The sequence below is a fragment of the Suricata suricatta genome, chromosome 10, assembly GCF_006229205.1.
Source record: "Suricata suricatta isolate VVHF042 chromosome 10, meerkat_22Aug2017_6uvM2_HiC, whole genome shotgun sequence".
Lineage (NCBI taxonomy): Eukaryota > Metazoa > Chordata > Mammalia > Carnivora > Herpestidae > Suricata > Suricata suricatta.
Genome location: NC_043709.1, coordinates 99,512,114 through 99,523,216, shown reverse-complemented (window position 1 = coordinate 99,523,216; position 11,103 = coordinate 99,512,114). Strand labels below are relative to the sequence as shown.

Sequence of the window (11,103 nt, the reverse complement as noted above, 5' to 3'; positions counted from 1 at the left end):
AAATCTAGAGCGACCAAAATAGACTATTTCAAAAAGCCAAGTATTTAATCTTTCTGGAATCTCCTCAGGGTCTAAATACCTCTTCCTAGAACAATGCAGAGTCTCAAAGCAGCACACAGTTAAGAAAAAACAAATTAAGAACCACTGTTCTAGAGTCATCTTGCGTTTCCTTCTAGAAAAATATGCAGGGGCATACATACCCACTAGATTTAATATTTCATAAGGTTCACAGACTTCCTGAAGTCCATTCATGAATCACACACCAGGATAAGGATACCTAGATTCATATGTCAGGTGGTGATAAGTACTTTCATATATATATATGTATGTGTGTGTGTGTATATACATATATATATATAACAACAAAGAGACTGATGGAATGATGACCACCTTGGGTGTCTGAGAAGTTTTCCTCCAGCAGAAGCTTGAGCTGGGGTAGACATCTGAGTGAGCATGAGAGGGTACAAGAGCTAAGGCTCCGGGATGAGAATATACTTGGCGAGTTCGACGTGCACATCCTCATTTCTACTTTCTACCTTCTCTGCGTCCCTGCTTCATTCTTTTCTGACTTCTCTTCAGGACCTTGGTTCTCTCCTTAGAGAACTTCCCGAATGCAGGGGCCACGCCTCCACTTTCCCCTAGTCTCACCAGAACTCCTCTACCTGACATTTTCCAGGAAATTATGAACTGAACTGAGTCAAGAAAGCTGGTCTCATGCAACTCGGGTTCTGCCACTGGTTACGCCCTCAAGTCAGTCACTGGTTGACTCTGAACTTCACGTTCCTTGGCAATGAGATTATCTTTACGGTCCACTCCAGATTTGAAATTCTAACTCCAAGATCCTCCCCTTTTTCCCTTTTCCGCCTTATTTTTCACGTTCCGTCCCTTTCCCCTAGCTCTCTTCCCCCAGCTCACTTCTCTTAATACTTTACGCCAATCTCTGACCCGCCCCTTCTTTCCCCGTTGGCGCCTGCGCAGACAGGCGTGGAAGATCATTTTTGGCCCAGCTCAGTAGCCGTAGTCGGAGCGCGGGCTGCGGGGGTTTGTGGGAGAAGATGGCGGCCACCGTCTACCCCAGGGTTGTCCGGGCCTTGCCAATGTCACGTAAGTGTCACCGGGAGCAGGGGCTCCGGATCGGGATTCCGAGACGAGGATCGGAAGGGTTGAGAGTGGTGGCGTACCGCAGCGTTCATGCCGACTCCGCGGGCACCTTGGTTTTACTAGGTCCGGAGCTCCCTGTAGTTTCTGCTTTCCTTTCCCCCTCCCTGACTCACATTTTGTACACTTGGAAAGGGGTCTATGCTGAGCGAACGTGAGCAACGGGAGGAGAAAAGGAGAACATGGGGGAACTTGTAAAGGATCGAAAAAAATCACTCCTGAAAGAGTTAGAAGGGCTTGAGGTTATGAGAAATAAGTGTGGCCGGCAGCGGGCCGTTGGGGTGGGTAGTGGGGGGTGGGGGAAAAATCTGAAAAAGATGGGGAAAAAAAAGGATAGTGAGAGAAGGTTCTTAATGGATTGACTGTATGAACTTGTACAAACCCTTAATCTCTCTCAATTTCAGATTCTTCATGTAACAGTGGCAGTGATAATACCACACCGTCAGGGAGTTTCTGAAACGAGTAAAGTAATATTTATAAGAGCATTTTCTAAGTCAAAGGCATTTCTGCAGATGTAGAGTGTGTTAGGTCGAGACACTGGGATCTGGGGGTGGGGTGGCGACGGATGCTGGAGAGAGAACAGTCAGGAACTTGGTGAAAAGAAGAGAGAAGAAGAGTCCATAAAGGGTATCTAGTGTTTGTCTAAGCGTTGTTCGTTTTTCCTACTGTTCTGATTGGTTGTGCTGTCATGGTCCTTAGTTTGAGAATACAGTATACAGTCTTACAGCTCTTACAGTCACGTAACGAAGCAAGAAAATAAGGAAATTGGGAATACAGTTACAGTTCATCATCATTCTTCCCCCTCCACCCTTTCACAGATTTGCTCCAATCAACCTCCAGAAGTTATATTTTTCCATAGTATCTTCTGGTCCTTACCAAATATTGTTTGTTCTCAAATTTGCTGCATGTCGGAATCATTTTTAATGCTTTTAGAAAAAAACAGAAATGGGGACATTGCAGAGCTATTGAGTCAGAATTTTTGAGATTGGCTCCTTGCAGCTTAAATTTTAAAAAGCTGCACATGTAGTTCTGATGTTTAGGCTGAAGAGCAAGTTAGAAATATTTGGAGGGCCTTTTTAGTTTTCCATCTCTCCATACTTCTGGGAAGATAATTGATTCACATCATATATAGTGGATGGTTTTGTAGCCATGACTTCTTTGAAGTCTTTCGTTGGTTCTTGTCAAAGTATTACGTTGGTGTGACATAATGTAGATCATGAATGATAATAACTGCTATTGGTTGAGTATCTGCTCTCTGCTAACCACAGCCCTAAATATTTTCATAAATATTTTCACTTTAACTTACTTCTTTTTAATTGAAGCCATTGCTTGTGCTCTTAACCATTATGCTTTCTTGTCTCTGGTACAGTAAGCTTTTGCATTAATTCTGGAGAGGCAAGTCTAGTGTGTAACATAATCAAAACACCATAGAACAGAACTGTGTAAAACATTATATATGGTGAAATGTGGAGAGGCTATTAAGTACCATAGGAAATCAGAAAAGGGAAATATTTGTATCATTTGAAGTAATGAGGGAAGATTGGAAGACCAATAGAGAATTGCAGTGCTTCTACTGGTTTTTTTTTTTTTTTTTTAGGGTTCTTACAATCTGGAAAGTCAGAAGCTAGGCATTTTCCTGGCAAGGACAAGGTGGTGAGAATGGAGCCATAAAGTACTTAGGAGGCATGAAATGACTACCTATTGATATGGAGTACTAGGAAAGAAAGTTGAATATGTTAGATGGGATCGAATAATGGAGGCCTTTGAAAGTCCAACATTTTAGACCAGTGGTCTCCAAAGTTAAATATTATAGTAAGGAACCAGTATAGGCTTTTGAGCAAAGGACTATAATGAATAAAGAATATTACTTTCCTAATGGTGTTCAGAATATATGGAAGAAAATAGGCTGGAGCCAAATAACTTATATTTACTTATTGAGCACCTGTTAGTGCAAGGTACTGTGACGGGTACTTGCCCATATACTAATTTTTGTGTCAACTGTCTAAAATGTAAGCTCCCTGGGGCTGGGCATTTGTCTTTTTTTTTACTGTGCTAGTCACAGTTGAGAAGAGTGGTCCATAATTGTTGGAAAAAACCCACAAGTAATCACATGAGGTTATTGTAATATCACCTGAGGGATTTTTGAAGTAATAACAAATGAATGCATCTGTTACTTATGGAGTACTTAATGTGTGTGCTAGATAATGTGCTAAATACTTTATACGTGTTCACTCTGATCGTCAGAACAACCATTTGAGGCATTAATTCCTTGACTCCAGTCATTCTTCACGTTTTATTAACTGTCCTTTATCCAGTGTCCTTATTTCCTTCCTTACTCATCATTTTAATCATTTCCTTTCACACATTCGCAATTCCCTAGTGCATCTACCTGTGGCATAAAAAAAATACCAACACTGATTAAACCAAGCTAACCATGTATTTCCTGCTTGCCCCTGAGCAGTAGAGAACTGAGCTAGGGAAAACTCCAAACTGACTGGCCTCGTTTTAAATTCATGAATACAAATATCAGGTCGATTTTCAGTACTACATTTTTTCAGAGAAATTTGCTTTCCCTTTCTCCCTAATGATCATTTACCCTTTTGCCAATCTAAAACTTCTGATGTGTTCTTCTCTCTCAGTCTCAGCTTCACCTAGAAATCAACAGGATCAGGGGTGCCTGGGTGGCTCAGTCGGTTGCGCTTCTGACTTTCGATCTTGGCTCAGATCATGATTCCAGAGTTGAGGATCAGTCCCTACATTGGGGCTCACACTCAGTGTGGAGCTTGCGTAGGATTCTCTCTCTCTCTCTCTCTCTCTCTCTCTCTCTCTCTTTTTTCCTCTTTACCTCCCCCCCTATTCTCTAGCTCTCGAATTAAAAAAAAAGAATCAGATGAGAACAATAATTTTCCCCACCATAAAAATCTAATGGCTGAACTGTGATACTTTGCAACTTTCCTTCCTGTTAAAGTGGATGAGCTCCTTTTGTTTTGATCTAAGGCCAGTTCCTTGGTTTTGCATTCCACCCCATCCTCAATTATCTGTGTATTTCCTCCCCCGAATCACTAATTTCCCCCTGTACGGGGTCATTGCCATCAGCGTATAAATATGCTGCTCATATAAATATATACTATAGCTCAAATAAAAAAAAAAATCCTTGTCTTCATGTTCTTCTAGTCTTTCTTCCCCCATGTCTCCTCAAAAGAGTCATCGATACTCTTTTCCCAATCCCTTGCCTTTCATTCTCTCTTGCCTGCTCCTGTCAGATGGTCAATCCCACTGCAATAAAATTGCTCTTATTAAGGCCATTCAGAACCAACATCTTCTAGATCTGTGGCCTTCTGTCCCCATCCTACTTCACTTTATAGCATTTGATAACTGGTACCTCTATCAATCACTGTTTTCATTTGGTTTCTGGATAGCATTTTCTTTTCTTCTTCTTTTTTTTTTTTCTCCTCCTTCCCTTAATGAATTGCTTTTCAATCTCCTTTGCTGGCTTTTCAGGCAAGTCACTTAACCTCTCTGAGTCTGAGTTTCCTCATCTGTAAAGTGACAGTAAAAATTGTATTAGATAAGACAATATGTACTAAGCACTTAGGACAATGCTTGGCATCTGATAACAGCTTTGTAGGTTTAGCTGTTATTATGACAGTTTATTATTGTTATGTTGTCTGATTTGCAGTGTTTGTTTTAAATCTTTGTAGTTTCAGTCATTATTCAGTAAGCTAGGCCTTTTGTGTAATTTCATGCTTTTGAAAGATAGGGAAAAACCGTGGTTTCTGGGCAGAGTGCCACTGAGGGTCTTGTGTAGAAAACAGACAGAGACTTAGTTATTTACTTTTCTTCCTCTTTCTTTCCTTCCTTCTTTTTTTCCTTCCTTCCATTCTACCTTCCTTCCTTCTCCACTCTTAACACAGAGCCCAACATGGGGCTTGAATTCATTTTCCCCCCCAAACTCAGAGTTTCTAAAGCAATTCCTATTTGTTTCTCTTAACTTCCCCAAGTTTACAAAATACCAATGCTCATGGTAAGCAGTTTGTTGATTGGAGCAGATGTTTATCAGCACTTTAGATCTTTCAGTTGTTTTTCTCTTACTCCCTGAACATTAGGTAACCTGCTCTAAAACTCTGCCCTAATGAGTTTTAAGGCACTTGAAAATCAAAGCATATCCAGAGGAGTTTTATACTTCTGCCGAATGAGGAATAGGTAACAGAACCTGGGGTATATAACCTGGAGAAGAACTTAGTAGAGATATAATCGCTACACTTAAGTGTAGAAGAGGGATTAGATTTGTCCTTTGTCATTCCAGAGGAAAATGGGGATCAGCACTACTGGGAAGCAGTCATTGATCTCCCATGTGGTGGAACTTTCTCGCTGTTGGATGGAATGAGTATGGTCTGCCATGGGAAGCAGTGTTACACTCCCAGCCTGGCAAACGTTTGAGCGAAGGCCACGTGGTCTCCTTGCACATATAGGTAGGGTGGAGAAGGTGTAAGCACTGACGCAAGGACTTTGAGGATTCCTTCTACTATCAAAAACCTGAGTGTATGAAAAGAAACAGTGAGATTTTTGACAAATCACTCGTAGCCTTTCCAAGGTTAAGAAATCTTTTCTCAAACACTCCTTTGGTCATTACTTTTGATGATTTTCAGTAGTTTTATGTTAAGTCTGAATTGTGCTCTTTCTTTATTGTTTTTATTATTTTTTTATTTCACTCAGCATGACACCCTCGAGGTCCATCCACTTTGCTACAAATGGCCAGATTTCATTCTTTCTCATTGCCATGTAATACTCCTTTGTATATATATACCACATTTTCTTGATCCACTCATCAGGTGATGGACATTTAGGCTCTTTCCATGATTTGGCTATTGTAGAAAGTACCGCTATGAACATTGGGGTACATGTGCTCCTATGTATCTGCATTTCTGTATCCCTTGGGTAGATACCCAACTGTGCTATTGCTGGGTCATAGGCAAGTTCTATTGATAGTTTTTGAGAACCTCTGTACTGTTTTCCAGAGTGGCTGCACCAGTTTACATTCCCACCAACAGTGTAGGAGGGTGCCCGTTTCTCCACATCCTCGCCAGCATCTATAGTCTCTTGATTAACTGTTCATTTTAGTGACTCTGACTGGTGTGAGGTGGTATCTCAGTGTGGTTTTGATTTGTGTTTCCCTGATGATGAGTGATGTTGGGCACCGTTTCATGTGCCTGTAGGCCATCTGGATGTTCTCTTTGGTGAAGTGTCTGTTCAGATCTTCTGCCCATTTCTTCACTGGGTTATTCATTTTTCAGGTATGTAGTTTAGTGAGTTCCTTGTAGATATTGGATACTAGCCCTTTATCTGATATGCCATTTGCCACTATCTTTTCCCATTCTGTCGGTTACCTAGTAGTTTTTTAATTTTTATTGTTTCCTTTGCAGTGCAGAAGCTTTTTATCTTGATCAGGTCCCAATAGTTCATTTTTGTTCTTGATTCCCTTGCCTTTGGGGATGTGTTGTGGAGGAAATTGCTGTGATTGAGGTCAAGGAGGCTGCTTCCTGCTTTCTCCTCTAGGGTTTTGATGGTTTCCTGTCTCACATTCAGGTCCTTTATCAATTTTGAGTTTATTTTTGTGAATTGTATAAGAAAGTGGTCTAATTTCATTCTTCTACATGTTGCTGTCCAGCTCTCCCAACACCACCTGTTGAAGAGGCTTTCTTTTTTCCATTGGATACTCTTCCCTGTTTTGTCAAAGATTAATAGGTCATACACTTGTGGGTCCAGTTCTGGGCTCTCTATTCTATCCCATTGGTCCATGTGTCTGTTTTTGTGCCAATACCATGCTGTCTTGATGACAGCTTCGTAGTAGAGGCTAAAGTCTGGGATTGTGATGCCTCGCCTTTTGGTTTTCTTCTTCAATATTACTTTGGCTATTCGGGGTCTTTTGTGGTTCCACATGAATTTGAGGATAGCTTGTTCTAGCTTTGAGAAGAACGCTGGTGCAACTTTGATGGGGATTGCATTGAAGGTGTAAATAATGACATTTTAACAATGCTTATTCTTCCGATCCATGAGCACGGAATGTTTTTCCATTTCTTTGTGTCTTCTTCAATTTCCTTCATAAGTCTTCTATAGTTTTCAGCATACAGGTCTTTTACATCTTTGGTTAGATTTATTCGTAGGTATTTTATGTTTTTTCGTGCAGTTGTGAATGGGATCAGTCTTTTGATTTCTCTTTCTGTTGCTTCATTTTTGGTGTATAAGAATGCAACTGATTTCTATACGTTGATTTTGTTCCCTGCAGCATTACTGAATTCATTGATCAGTTCTAGAAGGTTTCTGGTGGAATTGATAGGGTTTTCCATGTAGAGTATCAAGTCATCTGTGAAATGTGAAAGTTTGACTTCTTTGCCGATTCTGATGCCTTTTATTTCCTTTTGTTGTCTGATTGCTGATGCTAGGACTTCTAGCACTATGTTAAACAACAGTGGTGATAGTGGACATCCCTGTCGTGTTCCTGATCTCAGGGGGAAAGCTCTCAGTTTTTCCCCATTGAGGATAACATTAGCTGTGGGCTTTTCATAAATGGCTTTTATGATGTTTAAGTTCCTTCTATCCTGACTTTCTCAAGGGTTTTTATTAAGATGGGATTTTGTATTTTGTCAAATGCTTTTTCTGCATCTATCGACAGAATCATATATATTTTTTTCCTTTTGTTAATGTGATTGTATCACATTGATGGATTTGCGAATATTGAACCAGCCTTGTAACCCAGGAATGAATCCTACTTGATCATAATGGATAATTCTTTTTATATGCTTTTGAATTCGATTTGCTAGTATCTTGTTGAGTATTTTTGCATCAGTGTTCATTAAGTATATTGGGTTGTAGTTCTCTTTTTTTGTTGGGTTTCTGTCTGGCTTAGGAATCAAAGTGATATGTGCTTTGTAGAATGAGTCTGGAAGTCTTCCTTCCATTTCTATTTTTTGAAATAACTTGAGAAGGATCGATGTTAACTCTGCTTTCCCCTGGGAATCCATCCGGCCCTGGGCTTTTATTCGTTGGGAGATTTTTGATGACTGATTTGATTTATTCACTGCTTATGGGTCTGTTCAGATTTTCTCTCTCTTCCTGTTTGAATTTTGGTAGTGCATGTGCCTTTAGGAATTTGTCCATTTCTTCTAGATTGTCCAGTTTGTTGGCATACAATTTTTCATAGTAATTTCTGATGGTTGCTTGTATTTCTGAGGGATCTGTTGTAATAGATCCATTTTCCTTCATGATTTTGTCTATTTGAGTGTTCTCTCTTTTCTTTTTGAGGAGCCTAGCTAGAGGTTTATCAATTTTGTTTATTTTTTCAAAAAACCAACTCTTGGATTCATTGATCTGTTCAATTGTTTTTGTGGATTCTATCTTATTTAATTCTGCCCTGATCTTTATTATTTCTCTTCTTTTGCTGGGTTTGGGGTGTTCTTGCTGCTCCCTTTCTAGTTTCCTTAGGTGCTCTTTTAGGTTTTGAGTTTGTGCTTTTTCTAGTTTGTTGAAATAGACCTGGATCTCAATGAACTTTCCTCTTAGGACTGCCTTTGCTGCGTCCCAGAGAGTTTGGTTTGTTGTATTTTCATTTTCATTTGTTTCAATATATTTTTTAATTTCTTCCCTATTTGCCTGGTTCACCCAGTCGTTCTTCAGTAGGGTAGTTTTTAACCTCCACACTTTTGGAGGTTTTCCAGACCTCTTCCTCTGATTGATTTCAAGTTTCATAGCATTGTGATCTGAAAGTGTGCATGGTATGATCTCAGTTTTTTTTGTATTTATGGAGGGCTGCCTTATGACCCAGTGTGTGATTAATCTTGGAATATATGCCATGTGCACCTGAGAAGAAAGTGAATTCCTTAGCTTCAAGATGCAGAGTTCTAAATATATCTATTAATTCCATCTGTTCCAGTGTGCCATTCAAGTCCATTGTTTCCTTAGTGATTTTTTTTTTTTTTGGGGGTCTGGGTGACCTATTGATTGTTGTAAATGGGGTATTAAAGTCCCCTGCAATTAGCACATTCTTATCAATAAGATTGCTTCTGTTTGTGATTAGTTGTTTTATGTATTTGGGCGCTCCCGAATTCGGCACATAGATGTTTATGATTGTTAGCTATTCCTGATGTAGAGACCATGTAATTATTAAATAATGTCCTTCATCTTTTGTTACTGCCTTTACTTTAAAGTCCAGTTTGTCTGATATAAGTATGGCTACTCCGGCTTTCTTTTGGCATCCAGTCACATGGTAGATATTTCTCCATCCCCTTACTTTCAATCTGGAGGTATCTTCAGGTCTAAGGTGAGTCTCTTGTAGACAGCATATAAATGGATTTTGGGTTTTGATCCATTCTGCTACCCTGTGTCGTTTGACTGGGGCATTCAGTTCATTTACATTCAGTGTTATTATTGAAAAATGTGGGTTTAGATTCATTGTGTTCCCTGTAGAGTGCATGTTTGTAGTGATGTCTCTGATACTTTATATTCCTTGCTACGTTTCCCTCATAGAGCCCCTCTTAGGATTTCTTGTAGGGCTGGTTTGGTGGTGATGAATTCTCTCAACTTTTGTTTATTTGAGAAAACCTTTATCTCTCCTATTTTGAATGACATGCTCGCTGGATAAAGAATTCTTGGCTGCATATTTTTCCTGTTCATCACCTTGAAGATTTCCTACCATTCCTTTCTGGACTGCCAAGTTTCAGTAGATAGGTCTGTAACCACTCTGATAGGTTTCCGTCTGTATGTTAAGGCCCTTTTATCCCTAGCTGCTTTCAGAATTCTCTCTTTATCTTTATATCTTGCTAGTTTCACTATGATATGTCATGCTGAAGGTCGGTTTATGTTGTGTCTTAGTGGAGTTCTATATGTCTCTTGAATTTCAATGTCTTTCTCTTTCCCTAGATTGGGGAAATTTTTGTGTATAAGCTCTCTGTCTTTGTCTTCCTCTTCAAGAACTCCTATGATACAGATATTGTTCCGTTTGATTGTATCACTCAGGTCTCTGATTCTCCTTTCATGCTCCTGTATCAATTTCTCTTTCTTCTTTCGGCTTCTTCCTTTGCTATAACTGTGTCTTCTAATTCACGTATTTTCCTATCTTCTTTTTCAATCCGTGCATTGGCAGCCTCCATCTTATTATTCACCTCATTTACAGCCTTTTCTAACTTGTCACAGCTATTTTGAAGGTTCCTAGCCTTTGTATCAGTATCTCCTCTGACAGCTTCTGTGCTTTTTTCAAGCCCAGCGGCTAATTTTATGATAATCGTTCTAAATTCTTGTTCACTTATGTTGCCTGTGTCTGTTTTGAGCAGTTCTGTCGCTGTGATTTCTTCCTGAAATTTCTTTAGAGGAGAGTTCTTTTGTTCCATCATTTTGGCTAGCTTTCTGTCTCATATCAGTTTTAAAAGCTCTTTCTGAATGAAATATGGCCATTTGTAGGAAAGTGGATGGACCTTGAGGGTGTCATGCTAAGTGAAATAAGTCAGGCAGAGAAGGACAGATACCATATGTTTGCACTCATAGGTCTAACAGGAAATTTTCAGAATGATCTAGCTTCAAGAAAAGCAAGCAGTTAGTAGTGCTTAAGAAAAATTGATTTAGTATCAAATGGATAATTGATACCTGTCACAACACAGCATTTTATATACTGTTAAGTGAAACTGCAATATAATCTAAGTATTTTGGGAGTGTTTGCTGTATAATTGCATTTAATGAAATGTTTAGAGGTGCAGTAGGCAGGACTTTGAGTAGATAATGAAAGAAAATGCAAAATGCTTATTGATTTATGATGTGGTTTCATCTTAGCTTGGGCAAAGCATGCAGTATTTAATACATAGTAGCAGAATAGTTACTATTGAAGCTTGAAAAGATGTGAGTTCTTTGTGTGCAATCTTTCATTTATGCATGTGAGAGGGTTTTCGTTTTTTTAAT

General features: G+C 39.4%; 1 protein-coding gene across 1 annotated transcript in view; it reads left to right on the top strand.

The window, feature by feature from the left end:
• The first annotated feature begins 998 nt into the window (after positions 1-998).
• NDUFA9 (NADH:ubiquinone oxidoreductase subunit A9) overlaps positions 999-11,103 on the top strand; it is a 40,726-nt gene continuing 30,621 nt past the window's right edge. Inside the window, exon 1 of the mRNA XM_029955101.1 lies at positions 999-1,104. Within this exon, the coding sequence (XP_029810961.1) occupies positions 1,056-1,104 (49 nt within the window). The 5' untranslated portion in view covers positions 999-1,055. The remainder of the gene's footprint in view (positions 1,105-11,103) is intronic.